This window comes from Geospiza fortis, unplaced genomic scaffold, assembly GCF_000277835.1.
Source record: "Geospiza fortis unplaced genomic scaffold, GeoFor_1.0 scaffold188, whole genome shotgun sequence".
In the NCBI taxonomy this organism is placed as follows: Eukaryota; Metazoa; Chordata; class Aves; order Passeriformes; family Thraupidae; genus Geospiza; species Geospiza fortis.
The window spans coordinates 3,217,156-3,239,556 of NW_005054337.1; the positions used below are offsets into that span (position 1 = coordinate 3,217,156).

General features: G+C 47.1%; 2 protein-coding genes across 2 annotated transcripts in view; one reads left to right on the forward strand and one right to left on the reverse strand.

Moving 5' to 3' along the window:
* Positions 1 to 3,841: 3,841 nt before the first annotated feature.
* NCOA5 (nuclear receptor coactivator 5) lies at positions 3,842 to 19,789 on the reverse strand. Its single transcript, XM_031057988.1, has 9 exons — positions 19,608 to 19,789; positions 19,008 to 19,115; positions 15,044 to 15,110; positions 11,284 to 11,643; positions 10,942 to 11,033; positions 10,704 to 10,830; positions 8,524 to 8,723; positions 6,248 to 6,571; positions 3,842 to 5,834 (listed from the first exon to the last, which is right to left on the reverse strand). The coding sequence occupies exons 1-9, from the start codon at positions 19,768 to 19,770 to the stop codon at positions 5,179 to 5,181; spliced, it is 2,097 nt and encodes a 698-aa protein (XP_030913848.1). The 5' UTR covers positions 19,771 to 19,789; the 3' UTR covers positions 3,842 to 5,178.
* Positions 19,790 to 22,192: 2,403 nt separating this feature from the next.
* CD40 (CD40 molecule) overlaps positions 22,193 to 22,401 on the forward strand; it is an 8,002-nt gene continuing 7,793 nt past the window's right edge. Inside the window, exon 1 of the mRNA XM_005422315.2 lies at positions 22,193 to 22,369. Within this exon, the coding sequence (XP_005422372.1) occupies positions 22,193 to 22,369 (177 nt within the window). The remainder of the gene's footprint in view (positions 22,370 to 22,401) is intronic.

The following is a 22,401-nucleotide window of genomic DNA, read 5'->3' on the forward strand; positions in this document are numbered from 1 at the left end:
GAGGCGCTTTTAACAAATGTGAACGGTTCCAGGAACCACGCAGGAAGCGGTGCGAGGGCAGCAGGGTACCGCTGGCGCCCGCCCCAGCCCCATGTACATAGTGTACATAATACAGTACGTGTATTTTTAAAGTGATCATATTTATGTTAATAGAACCAGATGAAGTCTATATATAGAGATCTATATCTATTCTGAGAGATGCAGGGCTCTGCTAGCACCAGGCCGCAGGGACGGGGAGCTGAGCCGGGCTGCTCCTGCACAAACCAGGAGCCCATCCGTCGCACTGAGTGCTCCAGAGTGGTGGTGGAGGCTGCAGCCTTCCTCGGCCACCAGCAGCCCCTGGGAAAGGGCTAGGTCGCAGGTTTATTCTCTTCTCAATTTAGCTTCTTAAGAGTTTTCAGGGAAAAGAAGTCACAGACTTTTCTGAACTTGTTTCACAGCAGATTTGAGCTTCCACTCAAAGTGCAGCCTGCTAAGAGTTGCCCTCTCCCGGCAGCGCTGGCGGCTTTGTGCCAGCCTGGGCCCTGGGGCAGCACTTTGTCCCTGGCCAGAGCTGAGCCCCTGTGCTGAAGCACTCGCCCCCTCGGCCCCTCCAGACGCTCCCCAGCGCTGCTCTGCACTGAGCAGGGGCAGGGGGAGCGGGTGCTGCTCCAGCATCCCCACGGGTGTCCATCCAGGCAGCAGCTGCCTCCTGCCTGGCACAGGCAGCCCTGACTGCTCCCAGCTCCCTGCCCACCCCAGCCCCTGCCAGCCTTGGCTCCTGCCTCCCTGAGAACAGGAAACCCCCCCTGCACTGGCCACTCCAGCCCCTGTTCCCTTTCAGAGCTCCTCTACTCCAGGTCCAGGCCAAAGCTATTTGGGGATGCTTGGATAGAAAGCAGTGGGTTTTTTGATGTTGGATTTTTTTGTTTTGGTTGTAAGATACTACTTGGACACACTCCTAGACCAAAACCAAGCCCCAGCTGCACATCTGTGCCTGCTCATACCTTGCTCCTACATTTCCATCACTCCCGAAGTGCCTCCCTTCTTTCCAGGAGCAGTCCCAGTCACAGCCAGACTTTCTGCCGGGGTAGCTTGGTGGCCTGTGTGGCTGCAGGTCTGTGCCACAGACGCTGCTGTGGAAGCTGCTCCCACAGGCATGGGGAGCTCAGCATTTACAGGGGGACTGTCAGGCTGGGCTGAGACCTGGCTTCAGCACAGGAGCTCAGGGCTGACGAGTGGTGCAGATGCACAGGGGTAGCACTTTCCGGTCCTGCTGCTGCCTCAGCAGCCCAGGAGCTGTGAGAAGAGCAGGTAGGGGTCTGCAAGTGAAAAGTTCCTTTAGTTTTGGGAAGGGCAGCCCATGGGAACCAGCATTTGCCAGTGTCTAGCTGCTCTGCCCCTTGGAGCTGGCCCTATAGCACCACACACAAGCTCGCCGGCTGTTTCCAGCCTCCCAAAATTATTTGAGGCACTTCAGCAGCAGCGGGGGAGGCACAGCAGCCTGCCCACACAGCTCATGTGTTAGCACCATGTTGTTGGGCCTCGAGCACTTGCCAGCTGCTCTGCCTCTTCACAAGATGCCACTCACTCCCTGCAGTTGCCCTCTAATTGCAGTTTGGCTGCTGCCCCCTGTGCTGCTGGGCCTGAGGCAGCGAGCACGGTCCCCTGCTGCCCTGGCAGAGGGCAGAGGGCAGGGACAGGTTATGCACAGCCTCTGCTGAGCCTGCAGAGAGCACCCACCCTCACGGCGCCAGGTGAGAGGCTCCTCCGTTGGCTGCAGGTACAGGGCAGCCAGGAATGACATTTGCAGAGCAGTGGTGAGAGCAGCCAGGGCACACTTCTGACAGGTTTGCTTCATCCCCCAGCATCACCAGTGGATCCCATTCCCCTCAGCATCACTTCACCCTGACGGCAAAGCCATGGTCCCGGCTCCCCCCGGGAGCAGGAAGGCCATTCCTTTCCATCACTACTGCTGGAAAAAGGCATTCTCCTTCCCCATCCTTCAGCAAGAGCAGGGGCACAGCTCTGGACAGAGTCAGGCTGCTCCCACACCCCTGCCAGGCAGTTTGGCTGTGGCAAGACAGGAGCTGGTTTCCACAGCGTGTCCCCTCGCCGTCGGCTGGAGAGGGCCAGTTTTAGCAGACAGCACTGCATGTTAGTTTACAAACCCAGCCCTGCACGTTTGGCCTCTGTGAGTGTTCAGTTTCCCCATGGAGCACCCTTCTGCCGCTCCACCGTGGTGAAGACAGTGTCCTCCTCTGGTACACATGCAAGTTCCTCCTTGGCACATGCGCAGACACGGTCCGGTTTTTGTTCCAGACAGGAAGGTCTTGACCCCCCAGTTTGTTTTACAGGCAGGCTGCTGCAGGAGCAGCACTGAGCAGCACAACCCACGGGAGGGTGGGCTGGAGCGTGGCCACAGCTGGCAGGGAGTGCTCGGCCAGCACACAGCGCTGGTGGCACGTGCTCCAGTCCCTGCTGCAAGAGGGCCGAGCAGTCCTGGCCCCTGAGTGGCAGTGGGCAGCTCAGGTCACTGAGGAGGGCAGCTCAGGTTGCTGTGGCCACCACACAACACAGGCAGCAAGACTCAGGGCAGCAGGGACAGGAGGCACAGGCAGCATCCAGCCTGGGCAGATGCTGGTCCGTGGCTGGACGGGAAGGACAAGAGACTGCACAAGGGCAAGAGTTGCACTAGAAGAGTCAAGACCCTCCTCTGTGTAGCAGGACTAAAAACTAGCAGAAAGACCAAAAGGTCTGAGATCTGCTGGTTACAACACTTTCTGTGCTACATGTGCAATATATTTGTTATGAATGTTATCACAAAGTCGGTTCATTCAATACTCTTTTAATCACTGTAGCTAGATGTTCTCTGTCCATTCAAGTGACTTTTATTCGAGTGCAATATTTCAATAGACATGTAGTGATCTAGAATGCTTTGTGTTTTAGAGAATCTGTGTGCAGAGCAATGCAATTAAGTTTAAAACCTTGTAAATAAAACAGGTTGCAAACCAAAAAAAAAACCCCAATAGGCTTGCATTTAATTTCTGTGTGTGTTTCAGTGTTGTGCATTAGGCCCCCTCAGTGCAGACCCTGTGTTCTCTGTGCAGGTGTTCATGGAGGAGTGGTTCCTCAGCTGTTGAATGCTCCCTGTTACTGCTTTACTGCTTTACCTGTATTCATTTTTCTAGACTCCTGTCTGCACAAAATGCAATAAATGATTTTATTACACCCTTCACTACTTGCACGGGGACTTTTCACTTGCTTCCAGGTCTCCACAGCTATTTTGCACCATTTCCATAACATGGAGCAAGCCCTGACAGGGTGCAGATTGCAGAGGAAGCAAAGCACAAGGAGACGAACAGCCTCTCCAAAGGGATGCAGTTCCCACATTTCACCTCACAAAGATTTCTGGTCACTCCAACAAAAGCGCTCTACCTGGCTGCAGGATTGTAGAGGTGGAGAAGGGGATCCAACAGGATGAGAGACAGCAGACAGACACACTGCTGTCCAGACTCAGCCTGTGGGGTGATGTAGCATGAAGCCCTGGGACACCAGTGCTGAAGGCACAGGGACTTGCAGCCCTGACCTCACGCTGGCTTGTGGCACTGACCTGGACCTGTCCCTCCCACCACCTGTCACCAGAGAGGTTTTGGACTCCTCACACTGGCTGTGCCACACCACATCTTCCTGAGGCCACCCCAGTGCTGTGCAAGAGTCAGGATCTGTGAGGTCCACACACATTCTGCTCAGCATTCAGTGTGAAGCTTCCAGGACAGCTTCTCCAGGAGAGGAGAATAACAGCAAACACAGTAAAAGGATGTATTCTGAGAGTACTCAAGTCTCAAAAAATAAAACAAGAAACTTTTCTGACTTTTATTAGAAAGTAATGTCCTCTTGTTAACAGCACAGAGATAAAAGAAATGCTACAACACAAACCACCTGGGACAAAGAAAATTCTCTGCTTCAATCCACTGCTTTCTTAGTATCTCACAGTTCCCTGCAGGAAGCCCACAGACTCCATGAAGGCCGTGACAGGAAGGACCACACAGCTAAGTAATGTTTTGTGTTCTGGTATCAAAGTATGTTCCCAGTAAAAACACGGTGAGGAATCACTGCCTGATACCACTCCACTGTCCGCTGCACCTACCAAAGTGTTGAGAAAATGTTTAAAATTATGGTATTAACAACTTTAAAATTATAGTATTAACCTCTCCTCCTCAGATGGACCAAACATCCATCAACAGCAAGAGGTCTGACAGAGCAGCACTGCCCCCAATACCTGGTGACAGGCATTTCCAGGGAGAGCCAGCAGCACATCAGTGTGGCTGCAGCTAAGCTACACTAACAACAGTGCCAAAGACTTTAAGAAAAGGAAATTTACACACCAAATTTACCAGGTTGATCTTAACACTGATTACTCACGGTAGGAAAACTGACAGACCGTTTGAAATCTCTGCCTTGGATGGAAGTTCTTGTGTTGCAGAGGTGTGCTCAGCCCACAGCTGCCAGTCTCTGTGAGTGGTCAGGAACACCAGCCTCTCTGCCTGGATAGGGCAGGCAGCTGCAGATGGACTGCAGAGTCTTGGTTACTGAGCAGTGGTCAGGCATGTGCTTCATGATTTTGGCTGCCAGGATTATCCCTGGACTTTCCAAATGGCTTATATGCTATTAAAAGGAAAAAAAATAAAAAAAAAAAAAAGAAAAACGAAGAAATCCAAAGAAAAATAGTGCCCAGTCCACACTGGTGGGTGTCCAAGGCCCATCAGTTTGCTGCTCTGTTCAGTCCCCTAATTCATCAAAACTGATGATCCACAACTACACTGAGACCAATCAGTGAGCCCACACTGCACCTCAATGGGAAGGTGCACCAGGTGCTGGGAGTAAGGAAAATGCAGCCAGACTGATGCTGCAGCAACTTCTGGGATGGGACAAGACAACCAATGATCCAACACAGTTCAGCACATCGTGCCTTGGAGAAAACTGAGCATTCTGCTCCAAACATTGCTAACCAGACCAAGGAGAGGGAGGGCAGCGCCAGCAACCGTTGGCAGCAATGCTGCAGGGGGTATGCTCTCGCCAGAGTGGAGAGGACATGCACGTCCAGGGCATCTGTCCCTGGGCAAGGATGGGAGAATTCTTTAACAGCTATAAGTATGGAATGGCAAAGGGAAGGGGAATGGGTCCAACAGCTCAGCTCTAATAGTGTCGCTGGTAGGCACCCATCGGTTGCTGGGCTGAGGACCCCGCTCGCCCCTGGGCCACGGTTTGGCTCACAAGGTGGGAGAGTGCAGGACCACTCTGGATGAGGGTGTCCAAGGCCTTCTGTACACTGGGGTTGTCAAAGTTGATACCAGAAGACACCGGCCTTTGGGCGGGCACACTGCCAGGCGCAGGGAGGCGGGTTTGGTGCTGACCATAGAGCGGCTGAGGCTGTGGAGGAGCGCCGGGTCTCGGACCTGCGTTTCTTGAAGGGCCCGGGAGAGCAGGAATCTGCGTGTTTGGAGTCTGCAATCTCTGCTGAGCCTGGTTTAAATTTCCAGCATTCATCTGTGCTGGTCGGGGCTGCCCGCCGGCCAGGTTAGCAAAGTTCTGGTTGGGAGTGCTGGCTGAAGAGCCCGTGGAGGCCGCAGGACCACTGTTTGCCACAGCAGCTGCCGCTGCCGCCGCCCCGCTGTTGAAGAGGCTGAGGATTTTTGCTTGAAGCTCCTGCTGAGGAGTAGAAGAGGACGCTGGAACAGAAGGAGTAGATACTAGAGGCTGTGAACTCTGATGAGCCTGAGAACTTGGAAGGTTGGACTGACTACCCAGTGATGATCCTGAAGGTGGCCCCAAAGGTTGTCTTGACATGGGTGCTGGGAAAGAAAAGAAAGGTGGTTAAAGCTCTGCAAATGCCCTTGAAAGGACACGACACCTAAAGAAAACTAATGAAACAGCTACCAAAGACACGGTATCAGTGAACATCCACCCTCAGATCACAGCTGCACAGCTCTGGGAACCCAAACCACTCTAGAGAACTGAGCGTAGCAGCCCAACCAGTTACGGCAGTCCTGCTGTTGCCCTAAGAGAATCCAGCATAAAAGATCTTCCACATGAATACTCTGAATTGTCTCATGGCATGCAACAACACATCCATCTCAGCAAAATGAGGTCCTACATGAGGACATTATGCTCCCAAACTCCTCTGCAGTCCCAGGACTCTTTTCCTGTCCCAGCCCTGAGGACCACAAACCACACAGTAAAGTCTATCTGGAGCTGTGGGACTTACCCTGCAGAGATTCAGTGCTGCCCCGCAGCAAGCGTTCCTTCCGGTCTCTCAGGTAATCAATGACTTTATCTATCTCCTCAGGAGTCACATAGCGATTGTCTGCCAGCAGGTTCAGGAGAGTTTGGATCCTGGGAGAGTGACTTCCTCTGACACCCTCCTCCATGGGGGGTGGGCGCTCCCTCTCCTGCAGAATGGCTTCATCTGCCATCTTGGCAGCCTGCCGGGCGATCTCCTCCCGCTCCTTCTCCCGGGACTCCGTCTTGTAGCGCTCGTAATTCCTTGCCACCAGCACCATGGCATCAGCCTGGGGCATGTTGCGGTGCTCTGCACAAAGGGAGAAATGCTCTGAGTGACCCAAAGTGACCCTGATGGAGGTGCTGTTCCTCCTGCCTGCCAGCACAACCCAGTCAGCAGCAGGCACCGCTCAGGGAGTGTGAGTGCAGACTTGGGAACTTCCCAGGAATAGGCGAACAATTACATTTTCAAAGCCAACACAAGGCCTACTGCTATCAGCCAGCAAGGCCAGCCTTTACTTCCACAGCTGAGGGCTCAGCCCAGAAATGTCTTTCTTATCTCTCACCAGTTAAAAGGAAAGCAGCTCCCTCTATCTCTCACATAAATCCTCAGTTCTCCAAGATGAGATGGTCCCAGTCATTTCACTGCTAAACCCTGGGACAGATCCAAAACTTGCCCTCTGAAGGCTGTATGCTTCCCAGAGGAGGACAGCCATGGGAACAGGTTTGTTTCTGTGCTGCCAATGCCTTAACATCTCATGTGCACATGCAGCTGGGGAGGGAGCAGCATTGGCTCAGTGTCACATGGCTGCTCACATTCACCACTCTTGAGGCAACAAGCAGCAATCAAATTCTTCTGTAATAAAATGAGCAATGGGCAATTTCATTGGTGGGTTTTGAGGTCATTATTTCCAACTCCCAAAGCACACACACGAACAGTCACCTGAACACAGATTTAAATTGGGAGATCACAAGAGCCTTTACCTTCCCAAAAGTGCCCAAAGCTCTGGGCAGGGTCCTTTTAACACCTGCAGAACATCAAATCCTGCAAGCCTTTTCCTCCTAACAGGAAACTTGGGTTCAATTTAACATTAGGCTTTGCATAAACTGTGAAAGAGTTCCCTGAAACAAACATGCATGCAAAGGTGGCCACGAGTGGTTGAAGTGACCATATCTAATCTCTGGAATGAGCTGTGGATGAGCTAATGACTGGGGTTCCCATCACGTCTGATACACCAGCAGATCCAGAGAAGAAAAGAAGCTTTGGCCTCCTGCCAAAGGTTTAACAGGTGTTAAACCAAAGAAGTTGAGAATTAAAACCAAGGGTAATGGGAAGCTCAGTGACAGGGCATGTGAGCTGTCTGCAGGAAATGAGGGAGCTCTCCTATCACATCTGAATCTGATGTTAAAAGAAACTGGGCTTCTCCAGTCAGTGAGCACACGCCAAGCACTGACTGTGCACTCAGAGGTTTCCTCTCCCAGATGAACTCACAGAACATTACTTGGGAACACAGTAAGGGAGAAATAACCTTCGAAAGCTCAGCTGTGGTCAAACCAGTCACCTGTGTTGACAGATTACATGAACGTTACATGTTGCTATGATCAGAGCAACAGCTGCTTTCCCCAATCACATTTTGACAAGGCGTTTTTAGTACTTACACCCACCCTCATGCAACAACCAAGTCACACCTTGTGATGGAAAGTGATGTGACAAGTGTAAAGGTGCTAAGAAGGTGGAGCCTGTATACCCAAACACTTTGTAGATCTATCTTTTCATAACACTTTGTAGTTTTATTTTTTTCATAACTCTTCCCGGTTTCATTATCAAATCTCTATCATTACCAAATCCTTATTAAACGACATTTGATTTTAAAATCTGTCCTTTAATTTGCCACATTCCCAACACGCTCTTTCTGAGAGCAACAAGTGGTAGAGCGAGGTTGGGCTGGTATTCCTCAGAGATGTCCTAGAGCAGTGCAGCTCTGGGGTCCATGACTTGTCCTAACACTGCAAAGGCTGGCAGTGTTAGGAGCCAAGAACACAGATGAAATTCTCTCTTGGCAGGAATTAGACATTCCTTTTGACAAGGGGCAAACAGTATTACGGAAACTTTTAAATAATGATATTCACATTTATGACATGGTGTCAAGTAATTTATAACCTCTTATGAGACAGCAAAGATGAACTTTGTTCTATGTGGTTCTGCCTGAAAGAAAAGTTTAGAGTGACCACGCAATTCCCAGCCTACTGAGACCTTAGTACCTTGTGGGGTGCCAAACATGATGTTAACAGTGCAAGAACGGTGAACTTGATGCTGCTGGGTGATGACAATGGCGAAAGGAGACCCTCCCCTGCTCACATCATCCAGGGCTTGTGTCAGTGACATCTCTGTGTTCAGGAAGATCAGGTCCACTACCATGCCCAGGTCCCGCACCTTCCGCCCCACGGACTCTGCGTACTCCCTGCCAGAAAGCAAAGCAGCAGTTTAACAAATCAGTCACACACAGGAACAGAAACCTTGGCACTGCACCCTCTCCACCATCCCAGACTCGCTTTTCTGATTACTTGCCCAGCTTCATGACGTTTACCAGGACAGTACTAAAGCAATCCCATTATAGCAATATAAAAGCCCTTATTCTGATCTGAATCAGTCATTTCAGTTCAACCAAAATAAATTACAAATCAAGCCTTAGCTGAGCTGAGAAACAGAGTGTTTGCAAAGGGATTTACACTATTACAAATTTGTTTACACATAAATGTGTTTCAACTGAATTCATTAGGGGAAGGAATTTCCGCCAGCAGAGGTCCAAGGGGTACAGAGCAGAGGAGCCAACCTACAGAACCCATTTACTCCTGCTCTGTGCAGTATCTCAACTGTTCACACGTGCCTCATTCCTTATTGGCCTGCTCTTTTCTACTAGCTGCTTTCTGCTCTAACCCACTGCCAAAACAGCATCTCTGGATCCACTGCTCCTGTATACCCTGTCCTACAGACTCCCCCATCCAAGCACAAAACTCAGCTTACAAGGCTGAGCTTGAATTGCCAAGGGCTTTTATTTTTAAGCTTACTATACTTAGAACCAAACCTGCAATACTGACTGCACAAAAGTCTGACAAATTCAGTCTGTGTGCACCCACACCTCAAGAAAAAGGGTAATTTTATTGTCTTTGGAGGTGAAGTCTGTAATCGTGATTAAAACTGTTCCCCCTTCAACCATCTTTTTAAGAGCTTTGAAGTCACATGATTGTATCTAAGGCATTCAGGAGTCACCTTTCAACAGGTCTATAGGAGGTGACATCAGTGCTTCAATACAAGATTTATGAACAGGCTCCAGCTCTTAAGGTTTGTAGCTGTTACAGACCAAAATGATTCTTGGGATACTAAGCTGATCCTCTGGCAGAGAAAAAATATTCTTGGGTCAAGCACAATAACTTGTGGTCTATTAGAATATCTTCTAAAGAATTTTAGCCACCAGGGGATAAAAGATCTAAAATTTCCTCTCAAGATCTGTTCCAATAGGTAATCAACTCCATGAGAAGTTTATTTCTAGTTTCACTGCTTCTCCTGTTTCCATTTCCTGCTCCATTTTCTACCAGCAGATGAGGCAAGCTCCAGCTGTCTCTTTCTGCCCCACATGTACAGCAAAGTTAAAGAAAAGCAACTCTTGATCTTTTCTCTGAAGAGTGAAGGAGACAGAGCTTTAACTTTCCCCTGACAAACATTTTCCTCAGATTACAAGCCAGACCTGTGATTTATTTACACATTTACTATTCTTTAGTATATTTAATTGTAAAGATACAGACATCAGACTGGTGACATTGTTAAAGCCCTCTACTACTGTGCCAAGTGAACCTCCTGCTCCCAGCAGAGTGCCTGCCCCGTGAACTCAGTAAGTGCTCAGCTATATGAGATCACCCTGGTTACTACTTACACCTGCTTTTGATACTGTCCATGACTGCCTTCAGCAGTGATTTTGTACTTCTTGCACATTGGACTAATGGCAGTGACTGGTATCTGCCCTAGGAACCAATCCAACAGGAGCTCTGAACTAACACCCCCAAATCACCCTGACCCCTGCTCTGTACTGTCACCTGGCTGGCACATATTCCCAAGTTCTATATCATGCTACTCATGAAAAACAAGTACAGGCCCCTACAACCTGCTGAAATGGTAGGCTTCTATGGAGAGTAGGTATAAAAGTATCAGGAGAAGGTATAGCAATAGATTACAAGGGGGAAATACAAGCAAAGCACAAGATACATTTCCTCATCTCATCAACATATATTTCCAGAAGAAAAATGGGAGCTGTAGCTTCCTGGCAGCTCTAAACCCACGCTCCTCAAGAGCAGCCAGTTAGATAAACAGCCTCAAGGCAGGACTAAGTTTAAATCCATTCTCTTCTACCATGCAATAATAAAACTGATTATAACTATTTTCTTACTTTGTCTGTTTATTCACCACTATCACAGAACAATCCACGGGTCTCTCTGCATCAAACCGCCTCTTGATTTCCTCATAGTACTGACGGTACAGCTCCTCCCGGCGCCGCTCCTCGCGCTTCAGCCGGTCTGAAATGAGCCACAGAACGAGTGACACCCTTCAGACCTGCTCAGAGGGGCACAGAGCAGCACAACCGTGGCACCATGGCACCCTCCCTTTGAAGTGGTGCAGGCACTCACCCTCTGGCTCCTTGTAGCGGTCGTAGTAGGAGTCGTCCTTGCGCCGGTAGTAGTCGTCAAGGCGCAGGTAACGGTCGTAAGACTCGTCTCGTCTGCAACATTCAGAAGCAGCAATGGTTTCCTGCAGCACCATCGCAGGCAGCGACTTTGGGCAAAGCATCACACCCAGACCTCCCCCAGCTTTAATTTCTGAGGTACTCATCTGCTCCTCACAAGACACAGAGCAGCACCCAACTGTCCCCAGCCAAGGGTGATTTCCTTAAACACCTGACACCACTCAAACAACTGTGTCAGAAATGCCATAAAACATTACTTTGGCAAATAGGATCTTGGAGAGTTTACCTGTACAAAGGGTCCCGAGGGTCTCTCATATCCCGTGGATCCCTCATATCTCGTGCATTTCTCATATCCCGTGGATCCCTGTATCGATCATACAGCGGCTCCCGTGGGTCACGAAGATCTCTAACATCACGTGGGTCCCTCAAGTCCCTTGGATCCCTCAAGTCCCGTGGGTCTCGCAGGTCCCGTGGGTCCCTGTGGTCTCTGGCATCACGCATGTCTCTGCCTCGAATGTCTCGAGCTTCTCTAGCATCTCGCCCGTTCCTGCCATCCCTGCCATCCCTGGGGTCTCTCCGTGGGCTCCCCCGAAGAGGGGAGCGGTCACGCCTGGTATCTCGGCCATCCCCGTAGGCATACTGGTCTCTGAGGAAAACACCAGGGAAATTCCATTAGCCTGCTAAAAACACGAGTACAGTTATCCTTACATCTCTTACCTGAGGTGCCAAAGTCACCTTTCACAGCAGCTGAATCCTCCCTCTTACCCCACAACAACAAACATTGACCAAAACTCATATTTTTGAAGCAGTCTGGAGAAGGTTCTTAATTCTAATAATCAGCATGGCCAAACAAGACTCAGACAGCTCCTTAATGGAGCACTAAGTGTAGAGCACCTGTGGATGAAATGAACAGGCACTTCAGAAACCACCATTTTAAGGCCTCTGACCTCCAACATCAGCCACAGATGATCTATCAATCATGTTTGGCAAATTCTTTGAGAATTTAAGGTGATGTAGGCTGATACCCACATATATGCAATAGCCAGGAATGTTCAATGGATCCATTAAATCCGCTCATCAATGATAGCAGAACACCTGAAGTAATGTTATTGGCATATGATTAACAAAGGAGCAGTTTGTGAGGAAAGACATTGCAGGTTCCATGTTGCAGTTGGGTTTGTGCTGCTGACAGAAAGCAAAGACAACTATGGCCTTCTCCTGGATTTGAGGGATAGTTTCTGTAGAAAGCCAGCCTTATGTTTATAATGCCCTGGTTAAGAGGGTACTAAACCCAACCAGCACTGCATCCTCAGTGGACACAAAAGGCTTCTCTGTTGGATCTGAATGATCCATCTCATTCAGACTTTATATTGCAGTCTTCAGAGGCAAGGAAGAATAATGTTCCAGTCTTCATCTTTACCCAAAGCAGTAGGATTTTTTCCAGGTTGTATTCTGTTTTCCAGAGAAGACTATAACTTCACTGTAGTCAAACAAAGCATTAAAAAAAATCTTGCAGAGAAACTACGGAGCTTGATGTGTTCAGACTGTTTTTCCCCAAAATAGTGACAACCATCAGGAAAAAACCCCAGCTTTTGAATCTCTTTATTTCCCATACTTGACATGACTTTTACAGTCCTCAAACAGCCTGATCTAGTTTATGAAAGATAAGCAGAACCTAAGTCTGCATCCACTGCAGTGCAGTCACATAGAGATCACCTGGAGAGAACGAGTCAGATGAGCCAAGTTTGGTGTCAGGCAGAGTGACAGGAATGAGATGGAAGAGCAGTCTGTGCATGGATTTTGGTGTCAGACACCCAGCTGTGCTGGGAACACATAAGAGTGCTGGCATTCTCTGTTTGCATGTCAGATACAAAGCAGATTTTGGGACAAATTAGAGATGCCACCAAGAGAACACACAGCCTCCTCCTCTAAGTGACATAATGAATTTGCAGGTACAGCCAGGTGTAAACTCCTTCAGCTTCTTGGACATATAAGTCCACTTTTTGTTTGTGATCTGTACTGAAACCACATCCTATGAGAGATACGTCATAGCCCCCTTCCCACAAAATCTACAATGAGTGATGGTGGAAGCTTGGGGGAAACTTCTGACTTGCTCTAATGGATACTGAGTAACTGATCTTTCCACAGCTGTGAGACCATTTGGCAAAACAACCAGATGCAGGGGAATTGTTTGGCATATGACATTTATTCCAGCTGGAATGGGGGTGAGCAGATCAGGCCACATTTATTATCTGCAGAGACAAATAGATCCAGAATGAACAACGCACAACTGCGACAGAAGTAGAGATGCGGCACAGGTACCCTCAGCGCTTGTGCCCGCATGGCTGCTCTGCTCGAGGGAGACAGCAGCACCAAGGCACAGCTTCCACACTTCAGTCACCATGGTCTGGCTCCTGCAGCATCAGGACCACCACCTGCATCTGTTTGGGACTTGGCCCTGCTGGCCCAGCACTGCTGTGTGCGGCGCAGCGTGGGGCTCTGCAGCACTGGCAGTGGCAGCTGCTGCTCCCAGGCCACAGCATGGTCCAGAGTCCATCGATCACAGCCATGCCCGGGACTTGTGACTGTGACCCCACTGCCACCTGTGCATGCCCACAGTGCTGCTTGGGACCTGGTGCTAACCACATGTGATGGCCATGGTGCATGCAGTGCCAGCTGAAATCCAGAGCATGTCACAGCGGCACCAAAAGCTTTGGCTCCTCTCCAGTCATGTCCAGTGCTCCTTAGTACTGCAGCACAGGCACCTGCTCTTGCACACATGCAGGATGACATAGGTTGCAATGGCCATGGCATCGGTGCCTGTGCTTGTCCCTGTGCAGTGCAGTCCAAGGATCAAGGCTCATGGTACAGGCACCTGCCCCTCTCCCCTGCAGTGCTGCGGCATTGGTGGCACTGAGGCCAAAGATGTGCCATCAGTGCCTGCTGCTCACATACTGCCAGGGTCCTCCCACCAGCACTGAGCACACCCCATGCCCAAGACTTGCTCATCTGCCACAGGAATCCCAGCAGTTCTTGGGCCTGATGCCCACATGCTGGTCTGTGCAAGCACATTTGGCCCTGTGTAGGGTTAAGTGCAGTGCATAAAAATCCTAGATGGTGACAAGAATTGCAGCTACTCATTCTCTGCCTTTTTTTTTTTTGTAGATGTCTTGCTAGTTGCACTTTTCCCTAATTTTTGGTAATTTAACAGTTCAAGCTAGTAAAACACACTAGACGTGGCACCTTGATTACCTTCAAGTCCAAAAAGCACCATGCTTTTTTATGGAAAGCTTTACAACAGAGGCACACAGGGTGGGTACCTTGTACCAAACAACACTGGAGCATGTCTTTGTGCGCTTCCTAGTGATGCTGTGGAAAGGAAACTGAAGTTGTCTTCCTGCGACAGGCCAATCCATATCTTTTCTCCTTGCCTGTGGCTGCCTACACAGAGGAGGTGGAAGAGGTGAATGTGCTGTGCCCACTGCAGGGTGGGAAGCCAGGAGAAGCTGGAGAGTACAATGGTGACTGCAGGGGGGCTGGCTCCAGGCTCTGATAACACAACCACGTGGGCAGACAGGACCCTGCAAGAGACATTTGCTCTGTCTTGTGTTTTGCTCAAGTGGTCTTTTCCAGTCTCATGGCAGCATTGGAAGCTTTCAACATCAGAAAGAGGCAAGATCCCAAGATCCTCTGCACTAGGAACGCTGCAGCCCCTTGGCATTCTCTAGATATGTCTTGGCTTCTCTGATCCTTGGAGGCAGGAGCAAATATCAAGTGTATTCTTCCTCTCAAGTCTCTTACAGCCTGTGCTGCAAAACTGAATGCTGGGCTGCAGTAATGGCAGCAGACACAAGGTTTCCCTCGTGCCTCCCAAGATGCCCAAGCCTAAAGGGCTCTCAGAGGTGGAGCAGACTCCTGCTGGAGCATCACTGTTTGACTGGGGAGGTGGCAGTAGGGAAGAGACACAGACATTTAGCACAGGCCACTGGGCTCATGCCCCAAAGGCCTGAATTCCTAGTATAACTCACTGCTTCCAGGTACTTTACCTTCGTGTGGGACTGGACCTTGATGAAGCCTTATTCATATTTCTTCTTTCCACTGCTTTATTAATATCTGTAAAGAATAATCAACCCATCTGTTCAATGCTATGAAACAAAAAAAAGATCATCAGCACAATTCAAATGAAAGCAACTTAAGCTCAACAACATCCAGATGGTGCAAGGAAATCCATTCAGCAGAGAGACATTGTCACTTTGACAATTTTTTATTAAGTTTAGATAGTACAACATAATGAAAATTTCATGGATTTCTTTGACTTCAAAATAGGGTGGACAGCTTGGGTGAAGTTTTAACCCTGCATGTTCAGGCCTACATCCAGACTCTTCCTTCCATAAGAGAACCTCTTTCTTCTGCAGTCTATGAGCGAGCAGAAAGCGACTCATGGACTCTAGGAGAAAAAGCAGAGTCTGAAAACCTCCGAGAAAGGAATGATGGCCAGCACAGTCTTAAGTTCACAGCCAGTCCTGTTCAACAGAGCATGCCGATACCCTTGTTGGAAACAAGCCAAGGGTTCTCAAAAACTGCCTTCCAAGAGACTGCTGCAGTGTTAATGTGCACAGCCCCCACCACTGAGAAACGGATCCAGGAGCCTGGAACACAGGCTCCTTATGAAGTCAACATGGTGCATCCAAAACACCATTGTTAATGTGATGCAGACTAAGGCAACAGATCAGAAATTTGAAAACTGGTTGGCTTCTGAGCATCTCTGTGAAAAACATCATGAAGGAAAACACAAAGAAGGAAGAGAGCTGAAGAAACAGAAGCTTGACCTCAACCCACAAAAGTGAAGTTGCCCAGAACTGGCAGGGACCCACACTGTTCTCAAAGCCTCCCGTGACAGCTGACTGGAGATGAAATAATGCACTGGAGGAGGGCAAAAGCAAACAGCAACATGACTTTGGACATTTTACTGAGAACCTTTTAAGGAAAGGAAACCAAATCTAGGCCCTATCTGCTCCCCCAGAATCTATCAACAATTAACATTTCTGATGAGTTATTTGCACTAACCATTTTCAAAGCTCCTGCATGAGAATATAAACATGCCATGATGTCTTTAGGCAGACTCAGTCTTAATATCTTCTGTAACATCCCAAACTATCCTTCATTATTTTCAAGATTAAAATGGTAATTAAGGGATCAGGTCTAATTTTTGTTCTTGATGTCAGTGAAGCAGCATGTTGCCTCTCAGATGGGGCAGAGAAGCAAGTGCAATCTGAACATTAACTACAACTGCAGCATTACACCACTCACAGGACCCCAAAGCACCTCCCCAGGATCAAACACAGCTGCAGGGTCTACGGTTACAAACTACCTCTGAAGGATGTTTATTCTCTAAGTAGTTTTACTACTAAAGATAGGAAAACACTACTGTGCATTTGTGGAAATACTTGTATTATGCTACACTGGAGTTAAACTCTCCCAAAACTTTTTAACTTACTGTGTTATTAATGATTGCATTTAATACTCAGACTGCATAACTGAAGTAACTGTTCTCCTTGCATTCATTTTTAGTTGATAATTAGGCCCCTTAAAGTCAAGTGTTATCTTTAAGCAAGACACTAGCTGCTTTCTTTGGTTTAAGATTATTTTTATTTTCTGTTTTAAGATGTCATCGAAGAAACCTATTATGATTTTTACACTCGATATCATACATTTCTTTCAAATAAAAAAATGTATTTAGATCTCCACAAAAATATTTTACTAGAAAAAAAAAAAAACTTTGACAGGGATCCTTCTCTTGTGCAAAACAAACGCATTTAGTAAAATTTTATTTAATGCCAACAGCATTTACAAGTTAAGTATTTGAACACTGACAAAACTTAGGGAAAAAAAGCCCAAATAAAAAGTCTTCTGTCCTGTTGGATTTTGAGATGACAGGGCCACTGTAACCACACAGTGCAACCTTCTGAACAAACACAGGTGACAGGAGTTTCTGGAATCCATCTATCTCAAGTGCAGCAGTGGCACTGAACTAGTGCTTATCTTTTAGCAAAACATCCAATTCCAATTAAAAGTCTTCAGAGCACAGAAACCACCACAGAGCCAATAAATTACTCCAGAAGCCAATTACTCTGCTGTTAGAGAAAAGTCTTTATTCACATTCAAGGCACTGTCACACTTATGCCGACTACACTAAAACTCCCTGATCCCCAGGTCTGTCTGTAACACAGAGATCACATCACTCCTTTCTCTTGAGATTTTTGCTTGGGTTTGTTCTTTAATTCTAAACCTCTGTCAGGTTTTTTCAAGGTTTTTACAATTCAGCATTATCCTTTTTGAACCAGGCATACCAAAACTGAGCACTCTTCCAGCAGCAAAATCCCACAAGTACCAAAACCTCCCTACTTGCACAGCCAAGGACAACCAAAGCACTCTGGCTGGGTGCAGACCTTCCCTGTCAGCTTCACTTAAAGCTCAGGTCTGTCTGCATCCAGGATAGGAAGTCCAGGTCCTTTCACCATCAGTGACTCGGTGTTCTTTATTTCATTCTTTTTTTAAAACATGTTTTTCTCTCCAAGTCACTTATAAAAGCCCTGTATGGCCAGGACTCAGTTTTTCTAGACCACTACTCAAAGCACTGAGAAATTCCATCATGTTACAACTATTCCATTCTAGATTCACTTGAAGTCCATTTAACTCTGTTGTTTTTAACTGTTCTCCTTTCTTATCAAGTCAAACACCTTACAGCAATCTGTACACTAACACTGCTGCTTCCAGCCCCAGAGCTTGCAGTACCTTAAGAGTAACTAAGACAGGATTTATTCTGATGGACATTAATCAATTGCCTTCTCACCAGTGTCAGGTGAAAGAATCCCTTTGCTCCCAGGCTCTGATGCCAGGCTCATTCCATTTATCCTGCCTATTGGCTCACCTGCAGCACTCTACCAGCTCCCAGGAAACTCCCTAGTTTTCCAAGGCTTGTGGAAAAACACCAGTAACAGACCAGGCAGGTCAGTAGTTCACTGAGCCTCACTGACGTTAATTCTTTTGAGAGCTCTAGATTTGGTAGCTGCAGTTTTACCTTTTTGGTTTTGCTACTAAAATGGAAATTACATTAAACACATCTCCTGCCTTTTCAAAAACAGACAGCAGAAACATTAACTGGTCTTCTCAGAAATTTTATCATTGCCAGTTAGTTACCCTTACCTTCTAAAGCAGCCAAAGTTGTTCCTATTTAAGTCTCTACACTTGGATAATGCTGGACATAATTTCTTCTTGAATCCTTCTACCCTTCTTGTCTATTTGCCTTCATTTCCATCTTCAGGCTCCTATTTGTTACTGCACATACACCTTCCCACAGGTTACTATTTATTCCTCCTGTCATTCTTTTTAAGTCACACTGTTTTTCTTCAAATTATCATAGGCTTACTTTGAAAGTAATTTTTTCCTTGCATTTAAAAGATTACTCGTGGATTTCTAACCATTCATGTCCATTTAAGTCTGCTCCCAGCACACTTAGCAGAATTATCCTCATCTTTATGAAAATATCCTTTTTAAAGCACCCAGTATTTATAGCACTGCTTAAAGGCTGGCTCCACTTGTGCAAAAATCCCAGCTAAGTTTACTTAGCCAACCAGCCACTAAGCACTGTGACCAATTCCTTTGAGCATGTCAAGATGAAGCCCAGTTTTGGTTTACAAATGTTATTAAACTCTGTGCTGGACGTTTCAATGATCCCTTTCCAGGGCTCACTTGCTGCACAGTTTCTTCTCTGCTCTTAAGGCTAACAGAGTTTTCCAGACACTAACACATAAAAATTCAGGGTAAGACCCAGGCAGCAAGGTGAAGCACACAGCAGGAACTCAGGAGGCGAATAAATTCTGTTTCAATTGATTGAGACTAAGGCCAGACAAGTGTCACACTGTGACCTTCGAGGAGGGCTTTAACACAACAGCACCCTTTCTCCGGAACGCATGCTGGGGTCAGGAGAGCGAGGAGCAGTTTCCTTACCTAATCTATACCCTTTATAAAGGCGACCCTTCTCACCGTCCAGAGCGGCCTGGACATCTTCTAGACGGTCATACTGCACGAACCCATAGCCATGGTACATGCTGAGGGCTGCAAGAGTTAACAGCAGGGCAAGACCGGTTACAACCACGGACAGAGCTGACCCACACACACACCGCTAACCCCACCAGCTGCACTCTACCCAGAAACCACTATGCGAGCTTCCTGGGAAAATCTAATCCACCAGGATCAAAGTGCAGAGCTCAAAGAGTCTGATCAAGTTCCTTCTGACAAGGCAGTGACCAAAATTCAGCCCGTGAAGTGACCAAGATTTGATTAAGAGGCTGTGAAAGAGTACTGTGACATCACGCTGTGACCCTAAAAGCTAAAACATAGCTGATATATTTGCATTATGTTTGAGCTGTACTGAAGGAGTCCCTTTTCCAGACAAAATGCAGGCAGAGAAAATTATCGTTAAAAGGTCACTATTTAGGAACAACATCGGTCACTCCTCTCATCATCACCAAATAGCATTTGACAAGCATGAAGCAGTATTTCTCCCTGAAATCCCTGCCACAAAAAGGCATAAGATAATATACTAACCCCTGATTTTGCCATATTTTGAAAATATCTCTTCCATTTCTTCACGAGTCATGTGGTCTGTGGGCAAATTGCCGACAAAAAGTCTTCTCTCTAAATCCTGAGGATTGGTGCTGTTAGTGAAGTCGCTCTGTTTGATGCTATTGCTCTTGCGTCCTCGAGCCATTTTGCTTTCGTTCCAAATCCAACTCTTCACAAAAAAAAAAAATGGCCATGCATATAATTTCAATCCATGACATGAAAATTAAACTGGAACAAGATTAAACTTAACAGCTTTGCAGACTAGAAGCCAACTGGGTCTGCTTGACGCAAACTTCACTCCAGAGAAATCTTAATACGAGGGACACAGAGGTCAGGCAAAAACACTCACTGCAGCATTCTGGTTGAGCTTTTCTGTAATACTGAAAGGCAGCAAACCTAATTATTTTGCAGATAGGTTTTAATAGTTTGACTCCAAACTAAAATACAAATAAAACTAATTTTCCACTAAAACTCCTTAACTTTAAGCTTTTCAACATGCCCATTGTTGTCACATCTAGTTCTTCAATCCACTGATAAGAAATATTGAAATTTATGCAATATTTTAATAAGCTGAAAGGAAACACTCATTGCAACATTGCATAACAGCACCCAAATATTCCAGTAGGGCTTGGAATGAGGCATCAGGAAATAGTGCTGAAATACTTCTAAGTGACCACATCTGGGTCACTTCACTACATGTGAAATCTCAGCTTTCCAATCCCAGAAAGCACAGGTCCTTATCTGCATCTCTGTTAGACAGCACAGCCTTGTCCCCATGGAGATGTCAGCTCCCACAGCAGGCGGGTCCAGAGCTGGGAATTTAATCACCCCCAGGTAAATGCTGCACCTTCCTCATCTCCCCCATGCAGAAAAAGCACATTCCCTTAGCCCACACCCCTGCACACAGCTGGAGCAGTCAGCAACATTCACTGCACAAACTCACCCAGACAAATAAAAAAACCACCCCAGCAAAAAAAACCCAAAAAACCCAAAACAAAAAACAAAAAAACAAAACAAAACAAAAAAAAACAAACACAAAAAACCCCATAACAAACACTGCCAAGGCTAACAAAAAACACCATCCCCAGTATTCAGAATTTCTGGTTTAAAATTCACCATTAGATAAAGCTCAAAGAAATTAATAACACTGAAACTTTCAAGGTGAACTTAAAAGTTTGAAAATTATTTAATAAAGTTGTTCTACTTGCTAAACATTCACCTACAGGAATGCAGGATGGGATTTTCTGTTTGTAACATGCAAGAAGCTTGGAAAAAGAAAGATGATGAAATTGAGTGTATCAACAGAAACTTCTCTTTTTAATCATGCAATGCCTACAACCAAGATACTCCCTAACAGTACCCTGGAGTAAATGCAATTTAAAAGTCATCTCTAAATAAATAAATCAAATGTCAAAATAGATAAGACGACTCTATATGAATACTTTTGCAATACTTAACTGGCATGAAAAATACATCTACTCCAGATCTTAGACATAAAATTTATTTATCTATCCTTTAAAGATCAATCAACTTCACATTTGTATAACTCTTGCCCCTTTTTAGGAAACCCTGCAGAGATGGGGGGGGCAGAGAACACTTCCCTGTCTAATCAACTTTTTAAAATTAACTGCCAGAACCAGGGTGAGGAAAACAAAACTCAACACCCAAACCAAAATCCAACAAAATTAATCTTCTCTATCATATTTGCCCCAATTCCCCTCAAGTTCACACATATACACAGAGTTTTATCTTCCCCATGAGAAGTACCAAATCCCGTTTTTTTTACACAAAAGCACTGGACTTCTATTCCACTACTGCAGCTCAAGTTCTCATCAGTTGAGGGTAGAGAAGCTTTCAAAATTCCCTCAAAATGAATAAGAAGCAATGAAACATGGAAGGCACCATCAAGCCCAAGTTCCCATTCAGAGCAGGATGCGGTGCACAGGCACACACAGCAAACAGGCGTCAAACAGGCCTGTAGCTGCTGGCAGATCTCACTTTCAGGATAAAAAACTGTAAGAAATTCCCTTTCGTGTTCCTTAGGGGTGGGGATAGCAGGGGGTGTCTGAGGAAGAGGCTGCAAGAACTTTCCACGTCGAGAAAAACAGAGAGCTATTTTCCCACTTCAAAACAATCAGTAAATCAGAACTCTCATCTAAGATAATTCACTGCCTCTTATCATTTTCCAGCCAGCAGATTACATAATTAAGGGCCATTTAGTGATCATAAGACCAGAATAATTGAATGTTGTCCCACCTCTGGGCACGCTACATCAGGTGAACATCTAATTCCCACATTAAGTTTTGTACCAAATCAGCCAGAGAGGCACCGGGAGAGTTTAAAGGTGCCAATTCCCCGCGCAGTAACTGAGGGTCCTACCATAGGACAGCCCACGGCACCTCATGAGCCAACAGATCCTGGAAATTAATTAAAGCCACGTCTCTCTAAAAACCTTATATTTAAAACCAGAGTTGTTTATTAATAGCGCTACAGCTTCAAGGAAGCAAGACTGCTAGAGCGGGATATTGCAACTCATTTGCCACAAGCGAAACACGACACAAGTCTCCATGAAGTTCGGAGGCAAAGCAAAAACAGCGGGCACGGGAGGCAGAGGCGCCGAGGAGCGGCAGCTCCCCTCGAAGCAGGAGCTCCCCTCGGAGCAGCCCCGCGCTCCCCAAAGGGCCCTCGGGGGCACCGCCCGTCCCGGCCCCCCGCACCTGGGCACACGCGGTGCCGCCCACACGGTACCCGGGGAGCGCCCCCGCCTTCCTCCCGC